Source organism: Castor canadensis, chromosome 7 (genome assembly GCF_047511655.1).
Source record: "Castor canadensis chromosome 7, mCasCan1.hap1v2, whole genome shotgun sequence".
NCBI classification, from domain to species: Eukaryota; Metazoa; Chordata; class Mammalia; order Rodentia; family Castoridae; genus Castor; species Castor canadensis.
The window spans coordinates 147,537,493-147,563,434 of record NC_133392.1 but is presented as its reverse complement, the minus strand read 5'-3'; the positions used below and the strand labels follow the sequence as shown (position 1 = coordinate 147,563,434).

Below are 25,942 nucleotides of genomic sequence, written 5' to 3'. Positions count from 1 at the left end.
CATCATGGAAGGAACATCACGCTGTTTTCATTGGACTAGATGTCGACTGTGGACATGCATGGCATGGATTTGCCATCCTGTACATCATACTTTTGCCAGAATTACCACATGCTATGGCTTGGATGTGACTTGAGTGTCCCCCAGGGGTCCACTGTGGTTAAAGGTTTTGGTCCCCAGTGTAGCACGTTGGAAAGTGCTGCTGAAGCTTGGAGAGGTGAGGCCCAATGTGGGGTCCTCAAGCCACTAGGGGTGCCCATGGAAGGGATTGTGGGACCCTGGTTTTTCTCTCTCTGGCTTCCTATTTGGTGATGTAAACTCTTTTTTTTTTTTTTTTTGGTAGGACTGGGGTTTGAACTCAGGGCTTTGTACTTGCAAAGCTGGTGCTCTACTGCTTGAGCCACACCCCCAGCCCATTTTGCTCTGGTTATTTTGGAGATGGGGGGGGTTTCATGAACAATTTGCCCATAGTGGCCTTGAACTATGATTCTCCTGATCAAAGCTCCCAAGTAGCTGGAATTATAGACATAAGCCACTGAGCTTGGCTGTGTTGTAAGCATTTCACGCCTCTGCCATGATGTGATTCAGGTGAGAGAGAAGGCCCTCACCAGACCTGAGTTGTACCAGCTCTCGAACCTCCCAAAGGGTGAGTGGAATAAATCTCTTCGTCATTTGTAGCCGCGTCAGGTATTTTGTTACTGTGAGGAACAGCTGACCAATCATTGACAGACTTACCGTCTTGCTTCTAGCTAAGAAACTGTCTTCCACTCCAAATGAAATGTGGCAATGGCCCAGGCTCATGGAACTCACTGGCCTTGCCATGTTGCCATGGTCCTGAAGCAGCTGGCTTGATGGCACAGTGAATTGTCTTTCCAACTAGGTGGTAATACTTTGCAGGGCAGGGGCAGTGTCCTCCAGGATGCTGTATGTCCTCTAAACCAGCATTCAATCTACGATCACATTTCTCACAGCCAACACCCAGGGGCCAGGAGTCAAAGGGTGGTGATATGAGTGGCTCCACTGGCTGGCAGCCTCAGGGATCCATTAGCAAAACTTTGCTTCCCATCCCTAGGCTCAAGGTCTTAGCTCCAAAGGGAGAGATGCTTCCCCTAGACAACACGATGATCGCACTGAACTTGAACTTGACACTGCCACCCCGCCACTGTGGGCTCCTCATGCCTCTGAATTAACAGGCAAAGAAGGAGTTTACTGGCTGGGTGATGGATCCTGGCTGCCGAGGAGAGCTGGAGTTGCTGTCGCACAGTGGACGTGGAGATGGGGAGGCAGGTGCTGCTTTAGAGCACCTCGTGGATTATCATTCCCCATGACGAAGGTCAACGGAAAACTGAAATACAGCAGCCCAGTTCAGGCAGGTCTGGTAACGAGCCAACCTTTGCTGTTATCAGTAAAGATTGGGTCCCCCAGCCAGCAAAGAACCGTGATCAGAGGGGGTGCTTGCTAGAAAAGCAGACAGAGAAAGAAAAGTGTTGGGGGAAGCTAGAGAACCCCGCTCTCAGCTCATGACCGAGAGGAATGAGGACAGTCACAGTTTCTTTATGAGTATTTCTCCCTTGTTTTGTGATTAATATGGTTGTATGTATATTAACCTAATATTTTTGTTTTTTTACTCATCTTTTTCATTATCACTTCACATAAGGTGTGCTAAATAATAGTATGCTAACTTTATATTGCAATGTTTAAGTTACTAGATGTCAAAATGAAGAGAAAACATCTGCCAAGGGCCATGTGTGTCCCCCTCCTGTCCCCCGCCAAGGGCTATGGTTGTGTGAAGTAGAGTTGGGGCATGTTAGCTGGAAGTATGACTTTGTTATTGTCTGTATTTGGAAATTAAATGGGGTTTAAGGATTTAATGGAGAAAATTAAAACTGCCCAGTAAGTTTTAATTAAAAAAATTTTTTTGGGTAGTACTGGAATTTGAACTCAACCTCACTCTTGCTAGGCAAATGGTGTTCCACTTGAGCCAGGCCCCTAGCCCTTTTTGCTTTTGTTTGTTTTTCAGATAGGATCTCCCACTTTTGCCCAGACTGGTCTGCAGCCAAGATCCTCCTACTTCCACTTCCTGAGTAGCTGGAACCACAGGTGACTAACACCGTACTCAGCCCAACCTTTAACACTTTTTTGTCCAGACATTAAAAACTCTCTTTAGCCGGGCACCAGTGGCTCATGCCTGTAATCCCAGTTACTTGGGAGGATGAGATCTGGAAGCTCAAGGGTTGAGGCCAGCCCAGCAAATAGTTCGTGAGACCCCATCTCCAAAATCACCACCGCAAAATGGACTGGAGGTGTGGCTCAAGCAGTAGAGCACCTGCTTTGAAAGCATGAAGCCCTGAGTTCAAACCCAGTCCAAAAAAAAAAAACAAACAAACCACCTTTCAATGTAGTTTTTCCTACTATAAGATTTATTAAGATTAACACTCACAGAATGACGGCTTTCAATTCAAAGCAAAGCCCTGCTTCATTAAATTCTTCCCAAGACAGCCTAACACGAACCCAAAATTTTTTGGGGGGGCTTCTGGGGATCGCACATACTGAGCAGGCACTCTACCACTGAGCTACATCCTCTGCCTCAGATTCTAAAACATACTTTGCAGCGCCATCCCACTGACACCCCTGCGGTTTCCTATGGTGTGTGTTCTCTTTCATGTCAACGAGCAATAAACACAACTGTTTAACTACAGATGTGTTCCTGGTGGTCTTTAGTGAAAGCACTCTTCAGTTTTGTTTATTAGAGATGGGGGTTCAGTATGTAGCCCAGGCTAGCCTTGAACTTGCAATCCTCCAGCCTCAGCTTCTGGAGTGCTGAGTTTGTAGGTGGGTTCCATCATGCCCAGTCTAGCTTAGGGTATTAATACTTGTTAATTCCAAAGCTGGTCACTGGTCATATATCCTAGCTATTCCAGAGGCAGAGATCAGGAGGATTGTGGTTTGAGGCCAGTCGGGACAAATAGTTCAAAAGACCCTATTTCAAAAACACCAATACAAAAAAGGGCTCATGTGGTACAGCATCTGCCTAGCGCCTGCAGATATGAGGCCCCCAGTACTGCAAAAAAAAAAACTCCTAAGAATTTCATTTATAATATTGCTACTGTACATGGGTTTTCCCTTTCAATATATCTTCTAATTGGTTAGTATTGTGTGTATAAATGCTGTTGATTATTATACGTTAATGTAATATTACTTAAGAAGTTTTTTCGTTGGGTGCAGTGGCTCCTATTTGTAATCCTGGATATTCAGGAGACAGAGATCAGGAGGATAGTGGTTTGAGGCTGGATGGGCAAAAGTTAGCAAAAACCCCCATCTCAACAAACAGGCTGGACATGGTATCACACATCTATAATCCCAGCTACACAGTAGGCATACCTAGGTAGGAAGAGCATGGTCAGAGGCCTATCCAGGTGAAAAAAAAAAACCAAAAACTCAAGACCTTAGCCGAGAATTTTGAGGTTTTTTTTTTTTTTTGGAGGGGGACTGGGGTTTGAACTCAGGGCTTTGAACTTGCAAAACAGGTTCCCCTACCACTGGAACACACCTCCAGTCCCTTATCTAAAAAATAACTGAAGCAAAAATGGGCGTCACGGGTGTCACTCGAGTGGTAGAGCATTTGCCTAGCAAGTACAGACCCTGACTTCTAACCCAAGAACTAAAAAATACTTTTTTGGTGGTGCTGGCATTGAACCCAGAGCCTTAGGCATGCTAGCCCAGCACTCATCCACTGAGCTACACCCTTCTATGGTAATTTTGTTTAAGTCAGTTCTTTTTTTTTTCAGTTCTGGGGCTGGAAACTAGGGCCTTGCACATACTAGGCAAGTGCTGTACCTCTGAGCAGCACTCCAGCCTCTCTGTGGATTCATTTTCCTTTCTTAATTCCCTCTTTCCACTGTCACATCTCTGAAGGGGACCACTCCTCTCTATAGGGTCATCCACTGATACCTATGAAGATCCCTTCCAGGAATCCCATGGGTCCCAAATCTGCTTGCGTCCTTTGTATAAAATGGCATAGCATCTGCACTCGCACATCTTCTCCTGCGCTCTGAGTCACCCTAGATTACTGACAGCAGCTGACAGAATGTAGATGCAGTGGGACAAGCTGCTCTGTGTTAGCAAACAACAACAAAGAGAGCAAGTGTTTACAGACACAGCCATTGGAGGCCTATTTACATTTCCAGGTGTGGCGTTCAGAATCCCTGGTTGTGGAGAGAGCCACCTGCATCTGATTGTCCCCAAGAAGCCATGTTTCTCAGAAGCTGCCACTCTTTCCAGAAGCTTCCTGGTAATTGGTGCTGGGAGCCATTATGACCCAAACTCTGGATTTTTGGATTTGGTGGCAAATATTCTGAAGATGACTTTTGTTCATCTTCCTGTGAGGTCCCACCCCTCTTCTGTGGCCTTGCCCTGAGAGCAGCGTCGCTCGCCTCTCGAAGTTCACACGTGGCTTCGTTTCCTTCTGATGTTGCTCATTTCAGTTTTTCTTTTTCTTTTTTTTTTTCTGTGCTGGGATGGAACCCAGCTCTTTTGCACATGCTAGGCAAGGGCTCTCCCACAGAGCTGCAGCCTCAGCCCTGGCTTAAATCGTTATGGAAGGAGAAAGTAAGTGGGAAGATTTGAAATGAGGGAGTCATCACTCTCTCCCAAGCCTGGAAGTCTGGGTAAATGCTTTTTAAAAAATTTTAAATATTTTTTTTATTAGGATATATACGTCACACAGGGGGAATTCATAGTGACAATTCTGATTGGATTTATATTGTACATTGGTTAGATCACCCCCACCGTCTCTCCCCCTCAACCCCCCTCCCCGCCCCACTTAAAGCAATTGCAAGAGGTTTCTTTGTTCTATTTCGTGCAAGAATACGAAGTCCATCCACCACATTCCCTCACTTTAATCTCCTTCCTTCCCCCTCCCCCCACACTGTGCCTGTTTTACATCCTGGTTTCCGTTATTAATAGTTAAGTTGATGTTCAAAGGGGCGTCTCAATGCAGGCCCAGTGTGGGGCGTGCTTTACTTTGGTCCATTCAACCCCTTCCATTGCTCTCCCTCATCCCTTTACCTCCCACCCACCCCACATCTTTCAACAGCTTTCAGTACACATCCTTATATCCTCCACCTTCACATCTTACGTTATGCGACATTACTGATGCTCCATCATTCTCTCTTCCTTTCCCTCTGTCCCCGAGTTCCCTAGAGTGGTCCCCTGTTACAAACATGTTCTACAGCCGAGATTGTATACGATCATGCTTGGTTTTGTGTACATGTTTAAAATGCTTTTCTAACTAATTAAATTAAATTTTATCTTTTGGCGGTACTGGGGTTTGAATTCTGGGCCTTATACTTGCTAAGCAGGGTGTCCAACGCTTGAGCCATGCCCTCAGCCAGTGCATTTTAAATTTAATAAAATACTATCAAATTGGCTTTCGATGTGTTTTTAACAATCTGACAATTGACATTCTCATCCCCAGTGGGTGACAGTCACCAATTCCTCAGATCCTCACCAATTTTGCCAATCTGGTATTGTGTGTGTGGGGGTGGGTAGATGGGTGGAGGGGCGAGAATGCTAACTCATTGTGGTTTGTATTTACTCATTTGTGTTTGTTTGTTGAGATAGAGTCTTGCTTTGTAGCCAGGCTGGTCTTGAACTCAAGATCCTCCTGCCTCAGTCTCCCAAGTGCCACCATGCCTGGCCCTAATTGTGGTTTTAAGTGCATTTCTCATATGATTAGTGAGACTGGGCATCTTTTCCAAAAATTGTCTTTTTTTCTTCTCTGAAGAGTCTGTTTGAATAGTTTTCAATTGCTTGGGTTTTTATTTTGGAAGAGCTGTTTCCGTATGTTCTGGCCCTTTAGACATATACGTTACAAATATTTCCTCCCAATCTCTCACTTGTCTTAATTTTTAAACTATGTCTTGTTTTATAAAAGAATTAAAATTTGATACTGCCAAGGTGTTAATCTTTTCCCTTATGGTTTTCATGTGTATCTTTTTGAAGGACAGACCTTCAAAAACCTTCAAGGAGACAGACCTTCTCCTCCCTAGGAAATGCCCGTTTGCATTTGAAAGGCATCTCTGCCATCAGGCAATGCAAATAGGCTATAAAACCCCACTCCCCACCCTGACCCACGGGATCACCGGTTTCCGGGTCCCCTTGCATTCTCCAATGTGCAGTTTTTTCTCTTCTGTTCTCTACAGATAAATTCTCTACAAATAAAATCTTTCCAACCTCTGCTGTTAGAATCTGTCTGTGCTTTCATTCTCAGAGCAGGCTCAAGAACCCTGAGCACCTGAAATCATTTTTATTTATTTAAAAAAATTTTTTTTTATTGACACTGATTTTATTGATTGAATCTACACTGCCAGGGTAGAGACTGTGGACCCTATCTGAGAAGAAAGCAAAAAGGGCCGGGGGGTTTGGCTCAAGTGGTGAATGCCTGCCTAGCAGGGACAAGCACCCCAGTGCTGCCGAAAACAAGTAAGAGGCTGCAGCATGAGCTCAAGGAGAGGAGCAACTGAGTGCAGGGTGCAACCATTTATTTATTTATTTATTTTGGTGGTACTGGGATTTGAATTCTAGGCTTTGTGTTTGCTAGACAGGCGCTCTATTGCTTGAGCCACACCTCCAGCCCTTTTTGTGTAGGTTATTTTGGAGATGGGGTCTTGCTTTTTGCCCAGGCTGGCCTGGAATGCCATCTTCATATTTTCGCTTCCCATGACAGCTGGGATGACAGGTGTGCACCACCACACCCAGCTGTTGGTTGAGATGGAGTCTCACAAACTATTTGCCCAGGCTGGCCTCAAACTTTGATCCCCCTGACCTCAGCCTCCCAAATAGCTAGGATTATAGGCATGAGCCACTGGCACTTGGCAACGTGACTGATCCTTAAACAGGCATCCTTACATCTTCCTAGTTTGTGGGAGAAGAGAGTGCTAACTGTCCATTCTCTAGCTAGGGGAACTGAATCCAAGAGAAAGGACTGGCTCTTTTGTTTTGAAGTAGCATCTCTCTCTGTAGCCCAGGCTGATCTCAAGCTTGTGATCCTCCTGCCTCTGCCTCCTGAGTGCTGGTGATATGGGGTGGGCAGATAGAAGGGAGGGACACAAAGGAGCCAGGGAACAGGTGCAGCACACACCCAAGTACATTTTGTCAAATAGTCAACAGTCCCCAGCGACAACCTCAACAGACAGGGACTTTCCCAACTCTAGAGGTCAGTCAGAGGCCTCATCTACATCTCATTAAAGCTGTGGTTTCATGCACGCCCCTCCCCTCAAATTGCCACCTGGGCTCTGAGGACACCTTATTAGGTAAACCAATCCCCATCCCTGGTTCTTAGAAATGCCCTCCCATTCCTTGGGAACCTCAACTACGAACAAATCCTTAGCCTAGTCACTAAACCCTGTCCATGAAAGTGCCTACAGCTGAGGGCTCAGACACGTGACCTCTTGGTCACACTGCCTGCCCTATTTCCTTCGGAGGTACTATGTGAATCCTGACCCTCCCCATTCAGTCAACACCTATCTGAAACCTCTCTACTGGAAGCCTTTTCTGGTTCTCTCTGGCATTGATGCATTCGGGTTGGCCCCCTCAAGCATATTGCTTATGGCTCTGCCCATCTCGTGTCCTTCCAGCCACCCATCCATTTGTCCAGCAGACACAGGACTCTGCTATGTGCCTGCCCTGTGCCAGGAGCAGGGCTGCTGGGGACTGGGCAGGAGCCCCCAGAACCTACAGAGATGGGATCTTTGTGTTACGGGTTGAATTGTGACTTCCCACCAAATTCATGTGTTGAAGTCCTGACCTCCTGTGCCCACGACCTGCATGGATACGCTCTGTGAACCTGACAAAGAGCGGTGGGAATGAGAAATAAGACACACACAGACATACAGACATAACACAGAAAAGCTGGGGACGGGAGGGCTGCACATTCCTGATGGGAAACGTGAGCCCCTACCTGAGCCAGAGTGTTTATTTTATAGGTCAGTACAAGGAAAAGACTCAGGTAAAAATCAAGCTTCAACAATTCTTGATGCAAGGTGAAAGGAATGAGGTTTGGTGGGCTAATTTTCCTAAGGCTACAGAAGCTTAATTACAACACATCAGTTCTGGAATCATCAAGGCACACAGCACACCTTTTCTAAGGTATTGATTAATCTGGCATCAGGGAGTTTCCTAACAGTTCTGGTACTTTATCTAGTTTCGCATGGGGCCGGTATGCAGACACAGCAGGTTGTATTCTTCAAGGAGATGTGAGAACAAAGGTCAAGACACCAGGTACTGGGAAAAATATGGCAGAAGAGGCTGTGCAAACTTCTACATGGAGAGGCTGTGCAAACTCCATTATATCCCAGTCCAGGGTTCATGCCTGGTCTCCAACACTCCTGCACCTCCTCATGGAACTTTATTTGGAAATAAAGTCATTGCAGATGTAATGAGTTAAAATGAGATCACTGGGATAGGTCCTAATCCAGTATGGCTAGTCTCCTTATAAAAGGGAGAAATGTGGACACAGACAGACATGCACACAGGGAAAGTGCCATGGGAAGGAAGATGAAGGAGCACCAAAGGTGTCAACGGAGCACCAGAAGCCAGGAGAGAGCAAGAGACAGATTTTCCCTCAGTCCTCAGAAGGAGCCAACCTGCCAACGCCTTGACCTTGGACTTTTAGCTCCCAGAACTATGAGACAATACATTTCTGTTGTGTCTCCCAAGGTCGTGGTACTTTGTTACAGCAGTCACAGCATAACTAATACACTCCAGGGGAGCCCCCTGATCTGGACTGGGAGGTTGGGAAAGGCTTTCTGGAGGAAGTGATAAGGAGTGGGGCACTGAAGGATGGGTAGGCGTTTATCAGGCAGAAAAGTCAGGGAAGAACATTCCAGGCAGAGAGGGCATATGCAAAACCCAGGAGCCTCTTTCTTGAACCTCTTTGAATTTCCCTATTTCCACCTGCCCAAGTACCTGAGGTTTGCTAAGTCCTTTGCTTCAATGGACAGTGTTTTACCAGGAGGCCTCTTGGGCTCAGGTGGTGCTGTGCATCATTCTCACCAGGAGGGGGCGCACACATGAGCATCTCCATGAAGGAATGGCTAGGTGGGCAAAGTGACCTAGATTGATCAGGAGAGAGGTACAGCCAACCCTGGAGAGGCTAGGGCAGCTCTGTGCTGGCCAGGGCCTCCCAGAGTCCCACAGGAAACACACCATCATGGGAGAACCGACACTCAGACATGTGGCTCTCAGTACAAGTACTTTATTTTAATTACAATAGTGCCACACCAAAACTACAGTAGCACAAAACATAATAATACAAAACATAGATTCCCAACTCCAAACCCCACATCTGTGTACCCACAGGGAAGGTGAGGGGTCTCTCTTTAGGGCCTGAGGGAGGGGTCTCTCTGAGTGCAGCTGCCCGTCTCACCTCCACCTTTCTTGAAGCTCTGGAGGGGTAGTGGGAGCAGGGTGGGGTGTTGCCTCTCTACCCACTGTTCCCTGCTGGGCCCAGGCCCTCATCTCCGCCTGTCCCTGCCCACCCCGCACACCCTGAGCAGTAAGTGCAGTCTAGTTTCCTCAGGCTGGACCCCAGCCCAGGATACGTGCATCTGGCCGGTGGCACTGACCCTTTGCAGGAATGCCCATCCATGGGGAGGCAGGCAGGTGGGGAAGAGGAGGCAGGAGGACCTGGGTGGGGAAGGTCCTCCTGTGTGGCAGTTCCTGTCTAATTTTCCTGCTGAAGAGTTACCAGCCCTTGAACTTGTTTGCTGGCCTCCCTGCCAGTTCTGAGGCTGACCCAAAGTTGGCAGGACCATCGCTGTAGTCTGTGCTTCTTGGGCACGGAGGACTCTGGCTTCCTTGGCAAGGGGCTGGGCACTGTGGGGGCACTGACTAGCTGCCCCGCCCCATTTACAGGGGTGTGGGGACTATACTGAGGGTCACCTGGTGGAACTCATGCCTCTGCTGTCTGAAGAAGACATGGCCTTAGGGAGCAGACATCATTTCTGGTCCTCAGAAGCTGTTGCCCAGATTTAGTTGGGGAGCTCTTTGCTCACAGCTCCCTCTGGCGCTCAGGATCCCCAAAGGAGAAAATCCATCTAGCTACTGTTTGATTCAACCATAGGGGTTGCAGGTGGCTGGAGTCCAGGGCAGGTGGTTTCCAACTCCTGGTGTCTAGAGCTACTCCCTGCAGGCCATAGCTTCTGGGGGCTGTGTGGAGTGGCCCAGGGGGTCTGGGAGTGGGGGTTTGGTTTGGGGTTCCAGTCAGGACACTTGGGGGCTTCAGTGAGAGGCTAAGGGCGGGCAGTGGTTGCCTCCTTGGTGAAGCCCAGGAGCCACAGCCTCGATAAGGCACTAGAGAACCGGTCCTGGAGCCAGGCCAGGCTGGTGGTGCGGCTCGGAGCTCAGAGGGAGGATGTGGACCCATAGGAGATGAGTGCTGTTTTCTTTTTCCTTCCCCTGGGGAGAAGGGTCAGCAAGGCAGACCACTTCAGGATAGAAGCCTGCAGGAGGGACCAAAAGAGGACAACTGTGGACAACAGTATGGATCTGATGGCGGAGTGTCAGCTCTGAGGGCTCCTGTGGCCCAGATTCTGGGAGCTCAGGTGTCCCTAGGTTGTGTCAAAGGCCCTGACCTGGCCTCATTCTGCCACAAGCATCAGTCCTGCTGCAACTTTGGGGGTCAGCTGTCCCCTTTGCTGGGGTGCCCATGGTTGGACTAGAGACAGAGGCAGGCAAGCCCAGGCAGGCTGTGCCTGTGAGCAGGGGTCCCCTCTGCCCCCACCCATCTGCATGGGTGACTGCAGAAGCAGCAACAAGGCTGCAATGCACATCCCAAGGGTGGGGCGGCTGTCAATCTGTGGGCCTGCTCAGCGGCCTAGGGGGGGGTCCCTGCCTCAGTCTAGCCCTGCAGGAGGGTAAGTCAGTGGGGCTTCCTTTGTTCACAGGACATTTAGAAAAACAGAACATAATAAATATACCAATCCTTTCCCTAAAAAAAAAAAAAAAAAGTGTTTGAAATGCATTTTCCCTGAAGATTTCCAGTGTATTCCACTATGTTTAAAAAATAGTTTCCCCAAAAATATATCTTTAAAGCATTTGACACAGTGGTATTGTGGTTATCTGGCATTGGATGTGGGCAAGGGACTGTGTCCCATTGTCCTTGTCGGTATGAGGCCGGGGCCTGGTGAACCAGCAGCCTGACACCTAGATGCCTGCTAGAGCTGGCACCAGCACGTCTGGGATGATGGGTTTGCAGAGGGGATGAAATCTTGGGTTAGGTTCAGAACCTCTATCACAGGCTCGGTACCAGCTGCAAACCCTCCAGTGCGGGGCAGGGGACCTGGGTGGCCAAGGGGCTGAGCGGTGGCCTGGAGGCTGGAAGGAAGCAGTCTCCCAGCGCCCCCTGGGGGCCGGGCCTCAGCCCCTTCCCCTCCTGTCTTGGCTGTCTGTGCTCGGCCCTTCACCAGACTTCACATTTGTGAGGAGGGTTCATGGGGGAGCCAGGTAGGCAGCGGAAGTGCTCCGAGAACTCCTTGGAATTGGAGAGCGAGCCGATGACTCGGAAGCGGGAAGGGCTGTGGGGGTCGGTGATGAGGCCTTCGTGGGAGCTCTCGGGCGTGCGGACTGAGCACCAGACCTTTGGGAGGCAAGAGGGAGAGGCTGGCATCACTCGGTGCTCTGAGGCTGCCTGGTTGGCCCCATCACAACAGCAGTGAAATGAGACCCTACCTGGTTCTGAGATCCCAGGGGGTGAGAAAGGAGAAAGAGGACCAGTGTGGCCCCAGGCCCCCATGCTCTCAGGCAGCCCCCCCTCCACGTCGTGTCCCTCCAGCTGAGCAACATCTGTCTGCCTGACCATTCACTGGAACAAGGGTTCTGAAAACCTGATTTAGTCCACACCTTTTATGTGCTGGGCAGGACAGTCTATCTAATGGCCTGGGAGTTCTGGGCATTAACAGAAGTTATCAGCTAGCAACTGATAACGACATATCTAGGGTTAAAGAAATTTCTAGAATCCTAAAATCAGAAGGGACCTTGGCAATCACCTTGTTCTATGATCTAAGGATGCAGGATCCTTTTATTAGTCTCCTGGGCCTTCCTTGACTCTCCCTCATGACTGCAAGCATGGTTTCTCACAGGGTCATGTACTGTAGACGGTTCAGTGGGTGCAGAAGGCAGCCATCCATTTCAGGGGGAGCTTTTGGGCCAGCCCAATGGTGCCTGTGTTTTGCATTTTCTCCTACTGAGCTCACCTGTGCAAACCCCAGGAAGAAAAGCTGGTTGTTGGTGAGACCCAGGGCAGGCAATGTCTGCTCGGCGCCATTTTTCTTCACCCAGTTCTGGTAAGCCTGGGAGGAGAGAAGAGCAGGGCTCAGTGACTGTGCAACACTGACCCACAGGAATGGGACCGCGTGCCAGCTTTTGGGAAGCACTGCCTGCAGGGCAGGGACTGGGCCTCAGCTCTGCCCTGAGGAGCCTCTTCCTTCTCTTCTGTCACTGGGAAGGGGAGCACGTTCATCCCCACGGCCTGAGATACCACCTTAGTGCTGCTGGCTTCCAAAGTCATACTTTTGGCTACAGCCTCTTGCAGACTTGTATATTCAACCACCCGAGCTGGACATCCAAGATGCATCTCAAACTTAACATGGCACAAACAGAATGACAGGTCACCCTCCCAGGTTTTCCCTCATAGTCCATGGCACCACCTCCTACCTAGCTACTCAGGACACAGACAGAACCTTCTCTGGTTCTTCTCTTTCAACCAAAGCCAACACTCCATCTGACTGCTTCTCACCTTCCCTTTCCTCCTGCCCAGCGTCCTCGACTAAACTGATCCAGTTCTGACCCTTCCTCATGCAGCAACCTAAGTGGCCTTCTGAAGAAGGCATGGCAGCTCCAGCGGGCATCTGGGTGTCAGGCTGGTGGTTCACCAGGCCCTGGCCTCACACTGACAAGGACAATAGGATACAGTCCCTTGCCCACATCCAATGCCAGAGGGCAATATTTCTGCTTTGTGGGCTGAGTCCCTGCTGTAACTATTCAACTGCTTTTATTTATTTATTTATATTTATTTGCAGTACTGGGGTTTGAACTCAGGGCCTACACTTTAAGCCACTCTACCAGTTCTGTCCTTTTCTTTGTGTGTGTGTGGTGAGTTTTTTCGAGATAGGGTCTCACAAACTATTTGCGTGGACTGGCTTCTAACCGTGATCCTTCTGATCTCTGCCTCCTGAGAGGCTAGGATCACAGGTGTGAAACACTGGTGATTTTTGGTTTTTTTGTTTTGTTTTTTTTTTTTGAGACACAGTCTCACTATGCTGTCCAGGCTGACTTCAAATTCACAATCCTCCTGCCTTAGCCTCCCAGTTTGTTGGGATTAAAGGTGTGCACCACCACACCCCACTGTTCTAATATAGTGCAAAAGAAGCCACAGATAACATATAAACACGGTATGGGTGTGTCCCCCAAAACTATGAAAACAGGCTGGGGGCTGGATTTGGTCCACAGACTGGAAGCTTACTGACCTCTTTTAAAGATAAATGAGACCCTGACAGTGTGCATTTAAGAACCCCATGGTGGCTCTCCACTGTAACCACAGAGCCCCGAGAGCTGGGTCCCAGCTGCTGCCCTGCAGCCCAACTGTGCTTGGGTCACGTCCATCTCATGGCCTCTGCACCTGCTCTTCCTCTGTGGACACTATTTCCCTGCTTTTCTCCTGCCCCTTCTGATCAGTAAGGTCTTAATTCAATGTCAAATCTTCTAGAAGGCCCTTCCCCACCCCCTATCCTTCTTGGCTCTATTTCACACTCCTCACCTTCTCAGCCCCTCACACACACTCACTTTTTGTGGGGTGCACTTATTGTCCCCCCTCTGCCTCTGTGAATCCTAAGCTTTCACGGGAGCCTCTCTCATCTATCTGCCATACACCCTCCAGTGCCTAAAGGATATCAAGAGGAGGGCAGAAGGTTCTCAATGCATGCCCACTGACTGATGGACTTTACTCAGCGATGAGCTCAGTTCAGCTCTCCATCTGCAAAACTGGGATTTTTAACACTTAAGTATGAAGTTGTGGGCTTCACAACTTCATTGGGGTGTAGCTCAGTGGTAGAGCACTTTCCTAGCGTACACAGGCCCTGGGTTCCATCCCCAGAGTGCAAAAAGAAACAAATATTTGTAAAGTTGTTGGGAAGTAATCCAAGCCTACACATCGTAAGACCTCAATAAATGGTGGCTGTCAGCATTTCTGCTCTTCTGGTCACAGGTAGGAGCTAAGACTCCTTGCCCAGCCTCCTTCGTCTCTCAGCCTGTTCTCTCTCACGGAGCTTGGCTCATATCTCCCAGGGCCTCTCTTATTTTAATCTTCCCAATGCTCCATGGCGTGAGGGTTAGTGAGCCACAGTCAAGAAAACTGCAGCTCAGGTTAGTGGCTTGATCCAGAACCGGGATTTGAACCCAGAACTGGTTCCACGCCTAGGGTTCTCCTCCCTCCCTGCTCTCCTGCTGCCTGAAGTATAGTGGCAGGTTCTGTAGGTGGAGCCACCTTAGGCCTCCCTTGTGTCTCTGGCAGGCTCTAAGCAGGAGCCTTCTGTGTGCCAGGCCCAGCTCTGCACCAGCTGTTTTCACAGTCAGCTATCAATGAGTCCTCCCAAACCATTTCCCAGATGGGGAAACTGAGGCATGTAGAGTGGCTGTGGTTTCCCCGGGGTTGTTCATAATGATCTTCTACTGATGAGGCATCTGAACAGACCCAGCCCTGGGATGGGGCCCGTGGGCATCACACACACCCGGTAGGCTGCCTTGAGGCCTCCGTTGTCGGCGATGTTCTCCCCGAGGGTGTGCCGCCCGTTCACTGGCTCCCCGTTCACGCTGTAGTTGCTGTACTGCTCTACCATGCACTCAGTCTGCTGCTTGAAGGCCTCCACGGACGAGTTCTTCCACCAGGGCCGCAGGTTCCCGTCCTTGTCGTACTCCCGGCCTGCAGAGGGAGGGAGGGGAGCAGGGGCACAGTGGGACCACTGTCCCCAATGGATCGCTCCTGTCTCCTCTCACTGGGAAGTGGGTTCATCCACCTCCCTCCCCCAAAGGGGAAAGGACATCCATCCATCCATCCACGTGCTGGAGGCCTGGCCACCAGTGTGGTGTGTTCAGGGGGTCAGTGGAGTGGGCTGGTTTTCAGCACTGGATAAGGGTTGCCAGTGCTGAGGAATGGCTGCCTAGCAAGGGCCACTGGTGCCAGCAGCAGCAGGATCACATGGCAGGGCCTGGCCTCAAGGGCTCTGCCTCATCCTTCTTGGCTGCAGGGTCCCCAAGACTCTGGCAATATGGAAGATTCTGGACATTAGCTGGTAAGGAGGGCCTCAGTTAAGCTCTCTGACTGCATTCAGACCAAAGAAGTCTCTAGAATGCTGAAGAATGTACACTCCCCAGTGACGAAGAGTACCAGCACCCGTGTGCAGGAACACTCCATGTAACCTTCCCGATCACCACATGATATCATCTGCCCATTTTACATACAAAGAAGTGGAGGCTTGCCAAAGCCCATTCAGCAGGTGGCAGGGCCAGGATTCAAACCCTGTTCCTTCTGTCTCTAAAACTGAGATCCTTGGAAGTGAAAGGACCAGTAAGCAGAGGCAGGGGGTCCAGAAAGTTGATGGGCTCCATCTGAAGGGGACCTCAAGGAACCCCTACCTTGATCATCAAAAGCATGAGTCAGCTCGTGGCCCACGACAACGCCGATGCCGCCAAAGTTTAAGGCCCTGGAAGAGGGACGTGAAGGTGAAGGGATGCCTCAAGAGGGCCTCTGGCGCAATGGAGTGCCACAGCGCTTGGTGGGGTATGGCCCCTGGAGCCAACAGGAGGTTGGGCCAAGTCTGGGACCAACTGGGCACCAAGCATGGTGCTGAATGCTCTGCAGACTGCACTGTCCTTTCAGTGGTGTCGGCGGAGTCAGGCTTAATTATAAATGAGCAAACCAGGGCTGGCTGGGTCAACTAGTTTGCCCAAGCACCACACAGCAGCTCACCTGGGATTCAAACCCAGGACTGTGGATTTCACTGCAGGGTCGATGCCCTCACCCCCCCAACTCCACAGCTCTGACTGCTTTAAATGGCCAGGAGCAGCGTTTCCCCGACTGGGGCTTTTGACTCCATGGTGCATCCCTTTGCCCCAGCAGGCTTTCTAGAGACAAGAGACCTTGGAGGGGGGATGGGGACAAGAAAGCTTCCTTTTGCACCTTCTCTTATAGTCTCAGGTCACCTGAACCACTAGGGCACAGATGGCTCAGGGAGAATGGCTTGGTCAAGTGGTCAGTTGGGGGAACAGGGCCAGGCTGCACTGGAGTGGTGGGGGGGAGTCAGAGTGACAACACCAGAACAGCTTACTTGGGTGAGGAGCGGGTGTAGAACGGCGCCTGTAGGATCCCAGCTGGAAACACAATCTCGTTTTTGGTGGGTGAGTAGTAAGCGTTCACCATGGGTGGGGTCATGCTCCACCTGGAAGGCACACACACAGGTGAGATCAGGCGCAGCTGAAGGGAGGGCAGATGGGGCAGCCCAGGCGCTGGGATCAAGGACCTTAAAAATGGGGCGTGGTGCACGACGATTAGTTCCAGCTACGTGGGAGGCAGAGGTAGGAGGATCATGGTTTCCAGGCCAGCTGGGCAAAAGTATGAGCCCCTATCTGAAAAACAAACTAAGAGCAAAAGGACTGGAAGTGTGGCTCAAGTGGTAGACTGCTTGCCTAGCAAGGTCAAGGTCCTGAGTTCAAACCCTAGTACCACCAAAAAAACCCAAAAATTAAGATGTTATTTGCCTTTGCTTGTGTTGACACTTGTACAATGACACATAAACAACATTCTCACTTAGAACATCCTTGAAGATGTAGGATGATTACTAACTTTGGAGCCCCAGAGGACGTCTTTTTCAGTATTCTGTGTGATCAAGTGGGAAACACCCACACAGCACTTCTGTTTCTTTCTTTCTTTCTTTTTTTTTTTTTTTGAGACCAGAAGATCTTACTGTATAACTCAGACTGGCCTGGTCCAGGTCCTTCTGCCTCAGGAGTGCTGGGATTACAGACCTAAGCCACCATGTCCGGCTTTCCACTAGTCTTTTTATGGAATACCATTTATATTTTAAGGACTACTGACAAGCTATGGAATTTCAAACTTGGATACAGGGCAGACATTTTCTTACAAATGAACAAAGTGAGCTTATCACCTCAGGGAAGACAACTGACACCATTTGTTGCCAATTATAAAAATTTGAGGTTTCAAAAAAAATTAAAATTTCAAAACAAAAATAAAAAATTTTGAAAAACTTGTATCGGCCACCACAAATCTACAGCTTCCCAGCACTTAAAGGCTCTTTCACGAGGTTAGCAGTGATATCAACAAACATGGACTCTATTACGAATCTATTACTTGCTATTGTCTCTGACTGGTGTGTGATATTACAAAGCTGTGCTTGCGGAAACAATCTGTTCAAAGTGCAAGGTGGCCAGTGGATCTCAGTGGAGCCGAGCATGAACAGGTCACAGGAATGGCTTCAGATTCCACATTACATTCACCTTTAAGAAATTACCACTGGGCCTGGGGCTGTAGCTCAGTGGCAGAGCGACTGCCTGGCATGCACTAGGCCCCTGCCCCCAAAGAAGAAAACTAAAACCAAAAGTCACTTGTCAAGTTTTGACGTAGCAGTATCACTTAGATATTCCTCCCTTTCCAACCATTGAGTCTATGTGAGGCTACATTTTCTCTACATATTTCAAAAAACACATTACAACAGGTCGAATGTAGAAGCAGATATGAGAATCTAGCTGCCTTCTCTTAAGCCAGCTATTAAAGAAACTTACAGGGGCTGGAGGTGTAGCTCAGTGGTGGAGAAAGGCCCTGGGTTTGATTCCTAGCACTGGAAAAAAGAAAGAAAGAAAAAAAGAAAGGGAAGGAAGGAAGGAACGAAAGAAAAACTTGCAAAAGGTAAAATAACACCTCTCTTCTCACTAAATTTTTTTGAGAAAATAGCTATTTTTTTCATAAACTTGTCATAAAATGAATACACCTTTGTTAAAAAAAAAAAAGAGCTTTTGAAAAATTCAGAGTATGGAAGGGTCCTAAGACCAAAAAGTTTGGAACAGTATAAAGTGAAAGAAATATTTGAGGCCAGGCACCTGTGGCTCACGCCTGTAATCCTTGCTATTCAGGAGGCAGACATCAAGTTGTGGTTCAAAGCCAGCTGGGGCAAATAGTTTGTGAGACCCTTTCTCAGAAAAACCCTTCACAAAAGAGGGCTCAAGGTGTATGCTCTGAGTTCAAACCCAGTACCACAAAAAAAAAAAAAAAAAAAAAGAAAGAGAGAAAGAAAGAAAGAGAGAAAAAGTACTATTTGAGGCCAGGCACCTGTCATCCGGGTTTGAGGTCAGCCTGGACAAATAGTTCATGAGACCCCCCATCTCCAAAATAACAAGAGCAAAATGGACTGGAGGTGTGGCTCAAGTGGTAGAGCACCTGCTTTGCAAGCTCAAAGCCCTGAGTTCAAACCCCTGTCCTACAGAAAATAAATAAATAAATAAATAAAAATAAATATTTGCCATTGCAATGATTTTCCTGGTGAGAAAATCATTTCTCAGTGAGAAACAAGAGCAAGAGAGAGACAACATTTTTCCCAGGGGCCCAGATGGTCTCTCTGTGTCTTTCAGGTGAGCCCTACAGAGATATATTTTGGGGCGTCCCAAAGCCTTGTAAAGATAATAAGAAATTTAAAACATCATATTTATATTCAAAAAGTCACAGGTATATTAATGGGTAGATGACAAAATTTATATGAAAAACTTTGAGTAAAAATTTAAAAATTCAAATGGCTGCACACAGGGGCTCCAGCCTAATTCTCGGGAGGCAGAGACTGGAAGAATCATAGTTTGAGGCAGGGATGGAGGTGAAGTTTGCAGGACCTCGTACAACTAAGGGCGGGGCAAAAGGATGCAAACCTGGCAACCCAACTACGTGGGGAAGCACAGATCGGAGGATCACGGGCCCAGCTGGCCTGGGCTTAATGCAAAAATAACCATTGCAAAATCAGTTGGCAGAGTGGCTCAAGTAGTACAGCGCCTGTCTCGTAAGTGCAAGGCCCTGAGTTCAAATCCCAGTAACCCCCTCAATTAAAAAACTCCGATAAATTGGCAGCCACGTCTGCGCAATATTTTGAAGATTAAAAAGTCCCCTGGTATGTTTTCGGATGTAACCTGCGCGAAGCCGGGAAAAGGAAACCGATGTTTGAACCTCTATTGTCCACGAGGGGGCGCCGGAGGCACAGAGAGGTTGCTTTCACCTTCTGTTATCCTGTTTATTCTGCAGTGTTTTGGGCATGGGGAGCCTGGTTGAGGAACAGCTCCGGTCTGACTACATCTCTCTGAGGCGCTAGGTCTTTTTGTTGTTGTTGTTGTTTTGTTTTGTTTATTGTTTCTTGAGGCAGGCTCTCACTACGTAGCCCAGGCTGGCTTTAAACCCTATCCTCTTGTTTCAGCTATCTGAGTGCTGGGATTACAGGCGTGAACTGCCACTCTCAGTCTTGTTTTCTTTTTCAGTCTGGGCCCAGGGCCTTGCAAATGCCAAACAAGCACTTTATCACATGCCAGACCAAGAGACTTGAGGTGGAGGCCAGCCTGGGTCACATCGCAAGATCACATCTCAAAAAACAAAACAAAACAAAATCCAGATCTTGCTTAGGGTGGTGCATGCCTGTAAACCCAGTCCTGGGGAGGCTGATTATGAGTTCAAGGCTGGCCTGAGCTACATCATGAGACCCTGTTTCAAAAAAAAAAAAAAAAAAAGAAGAAGTCAGGAGAAGACATGCACATGCAGGCACGCAGCATGGAAATCTGTAAACCATATACAGAGTGTTTTGTGTGGTGCTGGGGGTGGAACCCAGCGCTGGCTAGGGCTGCCATTTTGCTACACCCCAGGCCCCGTATTTCTGAAGAAGTTCCCAGGGGATGCTGCTGCCGGGGCCGCTCCAGGATCTTCTCCGGGCCTCTGTGGGAGACCTGTCCCTGAGAAACCACCCCTCCTGTTGGTAAGGACTCAGGGGACACTCATCCCCGCTGTGGGCCTCCTCTCAGGGCCTGGCCAGCCCACGGATTCTCACAGTGACCCATGACCCAGTGGCTTCCATCCTATTTTACAGAGGATGAATGCTGACACTGTAGAGCAGATATGTGCACCAGGACCACTCGGCTCCCGGGCCAGCCTCACTGGGACGACAGGCTGGCCTGGGGTGCACAGACCTGGGCCCATCCCAGCCCCTCACTGGGCCCCACTTTGGTCTTGGCTTCATCTAAAAAGTGGGCTAACAGGAATCTCTCGTGAGCCACACCCAGTGAGCGTGACAGGGAAGCTCAGCCCAGGACATCCAGGGTGTGTGTGTTTGGGGGGTGGCGGACCGGGTGGGGGGGACTTGCAGTACCCTCCTGGGGACTCACTGATCTCTGTTGGGTGCTTTCCTGAGTTGGTCCGCAGTGACCCTCCATGAGAAGTTGAAAAAGCGCATGGCATTCTCGAAGTAGAGGTCTGGAACTGCGGTGTACTGGAAGAGGAAAAGCAGTCACAGGGTCAGAGCTCGCCTGGGCTGGGAGAACCTTCTGGAACCAAGGAAACCCAGACCTGCAAGGTTAAGGGATTGGTCTGCAGGCCTCAGGCTAGAGCAGAGGGCTCAGGGCTGCAGGCTCAGCCTCCTCCCTTCGCCTTTGCCCCGCTGGTGCTGGCACTGACTCTTCCCTTCAAGGACGCACTGGCAGCTTCAGCCAGGGCTGCCAAGGAGTGCCACGGGCTCAGAATGGCCTGGAGCAACACCTGGGCCTTAGGCAAGAAGTGTCTCCAGCGCTGGTCAACAGAGCTTTCCAGGATGACGGACCTGGCCTGTGCCTGCCCTGGTAGATGCTGGTGACAGGTGGCTGTTGAGATCTCAAATGTGCTAGTGTGGTTTCTAACATTAAATTTAACTTTAATTAATTAAATAGTTTCCTGTGGCTACCAACTGGACACACAGATCTGCTGACTGGAGCTGGAATTTAGCTCTGAAGTGTCAGGGGCTGGGCGTTATCACACGCCCCTCACCAGGCTGCCAGGCCTTTCTGTGCCTGACAGGTGCAGAACCCTTAGACTCACTCCAGATCCTTCCGGCTGAAGGAAAGGGCCTTGGTAAGATCCTGGGTGCCAGGAGAAGGAACCTGACCCCGTGACCCTGCCTGGCTGCTCCAGGCGCCCCTGGATCTTGCATCACGACCCCGGGAGCATCTTAAATTATTCTCAAGGGCTAAGGCTGCAGAATGAGTCTAGTATTCTCAGAAGTAATGTTAATAGCCTCAGGCTTTCACACACAACCATGAAGAGAGGTTATTCTAATTTAGAAAATGCCTGAATTCACAAATTTCAATCATGAGAACATAGAAAAGTTTATCATTTGGGCCAAAACCACAATCCATTTAAAGGAGTAATTTGCCAGAAGCTCTAACCAGCTGGGATGGAGCAATTACCACTGCTGCCTAAATTAACTTAAAAACACACTTGGGATTTATGCTTTCTTTTTCTTATTAGCAGTTCAAGGTCAAGACCAGAGCCCAAGTTTTCTCTGAGAAGGCGGGGGAGGACCCCACAGTCAGGAGGCAGCCCTGGGGGCGGGAGCAGCTGGTGTGAGGGGCCCCATTGTTATTCCACCCCTGCTGTTTTAGGGCCGCCCATTCTCTCTGCACCTTTCAGGGTATTTCCCCATTCTTCTTTATGGTGCTGTGGATGGAACCCAGTGCCTCTGCATACCAAACACAAGCTCTACCACTGAGCCACACCCCAGCCCACCCCCCAGGCTTTTCTCATTCACTGGAGCCCACCATTCACTGTGGGCACACAGCATGTGTTCTGATAATGACTGCTGGGCCTCCAGCAGTGGAGGTGCTCCAGGGATGGTGGCTCCAGGGAGGCAGGGTCTCTGCTGACCCAGGAAACGAAGCAGCAGGGAATGTCTTCCTCATGCCTGACCAGCCCAAATCTCATCCCATCATTTTGCCTGCCTCGACCTTTTCCCATTGGGCATTAGGGACCACTGAAGGGCAGGTGGAAGCCACTCACATCATTGAACACTTTGTCCAGTTCCTTGGGGTCCATGATGAAGTTGGGGTAGCCTATCATATTGTAGATGGCATCCGCCTAGACAGGAGGGACACAAAGGAAGTGAGAGCCCAGCAACACTGGCCAAGCTGGCCCCAGCTCAGAGCATGGGCTGAGGGGAGACAGGGCTGGGTTCCTCCCTCCTGAGGGCTTTCATCCAAGCTTTTTCTGGAGAGACCCATTTTTGGGTCTCTGCTTAAATGTCACTCTCCCAAGGGAAGCTACTGTCGTCTGAATGGGCCCTCAAGGTTCACACGCTAGAAACTAAATCCACAGGGTGGGGCTGTTGACAGGTGGAGCTTTTAAGAGGAGATTGGGTCCTGAGGGCTCGGTCCTTATGAATGACAGACATTGTGGCATCGTTGTGGAGAGAATATTAGTTACCACAGGAGCAGGTTCCTGAGGAAAGAGTAAGTTCAGGCTCCTCCCTCTCTTCTCTCTCTCAATCTCTCTCTCCACCCCCTTCCCCAGGACCTTCTTTTATGGGATACGATCATGTGACCAAGGGCTTCATCATGCCTGTTCCTGCTGGACTGGTCACCACACAGAACCAGACTCTCCTCCTGCCTCCCTCTCGGTGACTCCTGCCTCTGTGCCGGAAGCCCCGTGCCTCCGAGCTCCTGTGTAGCCTCACCTTCTCCTTGGCCGCTCTCCGGGTGTCTTCGTCCATCCACTTCAGGGTGCTCAGGCTCTCCTCAAATGCCTTCTTGATCTCCAGGATTATTTCACTGGCCTGAGGAGACAGACCAGTAAGGTCTGGGTCCTGGCCTTACTTAACGCAATGGTGCCCTGTGCAGAAGGTACTGCCACTCGTCAGGGGCTGAGCTTAGGTTTGGCTCAAACCTCAGGCTCCTCCATGCTGGAGACCACGGCCGTGTTTCCAAACCACAGTCCTAACAGTAGCTTCCTGTAAGGCAAGACTGGCTTTCTGAAACAGGGCTCCGTGGTCAATCAGCTCGGACAAGCTTGCAGAAGCTGGAAGTGTCTGCTGCAGGACTTTCCAGAGCCTTTAACGTGGACAGGAGCAGTGAGATTCTTCCAGAGAAGGCTAGAATATGCAGCCTCGTCCAGACTGACTGCACTGCTGAATCCCCTTTACATGGGGTGAGCGTTAAAACCCGGAGCACTCGTTCTGAGGAGCACTGTCAGAAGGGCTGTGCTCACACAGAGATGAATGGCAGCTCTAGAGGGTGACAGTGTCATAGGCAGACCTAGAGGCCAAAGACAGAAGGTGGAAGATTCTAGAGAAGGGCAAGGCAGAGCCATGCAGCAGCAAGAATGGCAGGGCTGAGAGCCAAGAGACCTCAACTCAGATTCGAGTCTCAGTTTTCTAACCTAACCTTTGACTGCAGGCAATATCTGTGCAATCAGTACTACTAGTAACAAAAACTGGGGCCAGGTGTGGTGGTGTATGCCTATAATCCCATCTCTTGGGAGGCTGAAGCAGAGGGATGGAGAGTTCAAAGCCAGTCTGGGCTACAAAGTAATAAAAACGGCACCAGTAATGTAATAGCTACCATTTCTTATACCTTATTTTGTGCCTGGCACTCTTTACATACAGTATCTTATTTAACTTGTCCTTGTGGGCAGGACAGCCCCACCTCCATGTCACCAGGCCAGGCAGTGATGGAGCTAGGGGCTGAGCTGGAGCCTGGCTGTCTCTATAGGATTATCCTCTGTCTCTCTAGAACAATCTGTCACCGCACAGTAAGAAAAATGTTACTTTCTGGGCCAGAGTGACTCTGCCAACCTTTTCTCCTGGGTCCTTCAGGGCCATGGGAGGTAGAGATGGCTATAGTAACCTTGGGGGAGGGGATGTCGCTGGGAAGGTCAAGTTGGATAATACAGGAGTAGGTACCACTCAATGGTGATAGCTCACATGAGTACCTCACATCTTGGGATCCTTGAGAAAATGGACTTCTGAGCCTGGACGCTGGGCCTCACAAACTCAGAAAAGGGGAACCCAGGATGACCCGAGTGTGGGCTGTCAGGGCAGGCATGATGTCATGGCCCATGGCACTTACGATGTTTTTGCTGTCCTCAGCAAAGGTCGCCTTGACAAACATGGGGCCCAGGGCAAAGCCGAGGTTGTTTTCTGTGTCACTCACGCAGAACTTCCAGCGGGGAAGGCAGGTCTGGAAAACAGTGTGGTCACTGGGCCCAGGCCTCCCAAATCCCTTCTGTCTGGGAGGTAATGCCACCAGGGGCCCATGCCTCCCTCCAGAGCTGCCAGGACTGCAGGGAGACAGGCCTTTTCTGACCCTGCGGAAGTTATCTTAGGCACTGCACCCAAAGGTCATGGAATACTCCTTGTCACCAAACCTACTGTTTCCCAAGGGCCAGCCTGTGTACTCAGCACTTTGCAAACACTGTGTCCCCTAGCCACCAAGATGCCCCCCTGGATAGACAAGAAAACAGAGACTCAGTAAGGGGTGTCACTGGCCCAGGGCCCCACAGCAATTAAGGGCAAGTGATGGGTGCTGCTGGAGCGGGAACCCAGATGTGCCCCACTCCTCCCTGTGTTCCCACCTACCGCCACCTTGCCCTGTCCCCTAGAGGACCGGGAATCCTGGTAGCACAGAGCCTTGGGAAGTTGCCCATACACCTGAGCAACAGGAAGCCTTCCTAGAGGGCCAGGACCCCGACCCCCTTTACGGCCTCCTGGAAAGAGAAGCACCACACCAGGATTCATGCATTTTTCTTCCATGTTTCACCCCAAACTCATAGTACAGGGATGCCTCCCTGTGAACCAGAAACAGGGTCCACGGGCTGCAGCCGCCTGGAGCATAGGTCAGGGAAAAGCCCTTGGGACACTGCAGCCATACTGGCCCTCCTGTCTGGGTATCCCCTGTGTCCAGCGTGTGACCACTTGTGGCAGCCATCCTCATACCAACCCCTCTGGCTGCAGGGTCCCCTTAACCTGGAGAACATGTGTGACACGCCCCATGCTCAGGGCAGCCTGACTCATACAAGCACCAAACTGCAAACAACCCAAATGCCTATCAGCAGACAGACAGATAAACAAAATGGGGTATTTTCATACAGCAACACTACTTGTCACAAAAAAGGACCAAGCTACTTGGTTACAACAACACAGATGAGTTTCACACACTTGTGCTGAGCACAAGAAGTCAGGCCTGGGTATGAGTTGGTCTATACTCATTTGTACCACATTGGGGCGGGGGTGGATGATAGGTGAGGGGCCCCAGGGATAGCCAGCAAATGGGTTGTGGAAATGTCTTCTATCTTGACTGAGGCAGTGGTTACATTTGTCAAAACTCATTAAACCACATACTTAATTCATAGTGTATATTTCATTGTATATAAATTAGGTCTTCATAAACAACTTTTTGTTTTTGAGATAGGGTCTTGCTACGTAGCCCTGGCTGGCCTGGAACTCTCCATCTTCCTGCCTCCTGAGTGCTGGGATTACAGGCATGCACCATCATGCTTGGCTCATCTTAATTATTTTTAAGTGCACAGTTCAGTAATGGTAAGTATGTTTTTGTGCAACCAATTTCTAGGACTTTTTCATCTCATGAATTGAATTTATCTCCATTAAACAATAGTTCCTCTGCCCCGCCCCCAGGCTCCTGGCCATGATGGGGAAGCTGTTTTCCCTGTCACTCCTGCAGAGTGGAGGCAGGGAGGTACAGCTAGAGCTCAGGGGCATGGGATGAGCAACTTTGAGCAAGCCCCTCCCCGCCCTGAGCCCCAGTTTCCTCATCCGTCAGGTGGCAGCTAGTGATAGTTCTTAACACATGGAGCTGTGGGAGGCTGGGAGGTGAG

At 49.7% G+C, this 25,942-nt stretch overlaps 1 protein-coding gene across 2 annotated transcripts in view; it reads right to left on the bottom strand.

Moving 5' to 3' along the window:
* Positions 1 to 9,237: 9,237 nt before the first annotated feature.
* Positions 9,238 to 25,942, bottom strand: part of Ece1 (endothelin converting enzyme 1) — a 97,655-nt gene continuing 80,950 nt past the window's right edge. For both annotated transcript variants that reach the window (XM_020177126.2, XM_020177123.2), the window contains exons 11-19: positions 24,178 to 24,288; positions 22,788 to 22,886; positions 22,115 to 22,192; positions 20,473 to 20,576; positions 16,380 to 16,490; positions 15,688 to 15,755; positions 14,784 to 14,974; positions 12,252 to 12,347; positions 9,238 to 11,635 (exon numbers count right to left, since the gene is read on the bottom strand). In XM_020177126.2, coding sequence (XP_020032715.1) covers positions 11,459 to 11,635; positions 12,252 to 12,347; positions 14,784 to 14,974; positions 15,688 to 15,755; positions 16,380 to 16,490; positions 20,473 to 20,576; positions 22,115 to 22,192; positions 22,788 to 22,886; positions 24,178 to 24,288 — 1,035 coding nt within the window. In that variant the 3' untranslated portion in view covers positions 9,238 to 11,458. The remainder of the gene's footprint in view (positions 11,636 to 12,251; positions 12,348 to 14,783; positions 14,975 to 15,687; positions 15,756 to 16,379; positions 16,491 to 20,472; positions 20,577 to 22,114; positions 22,193 to 22,787; positions 22,887 to 24,177; positions 24,289 to 25,942) is intronic.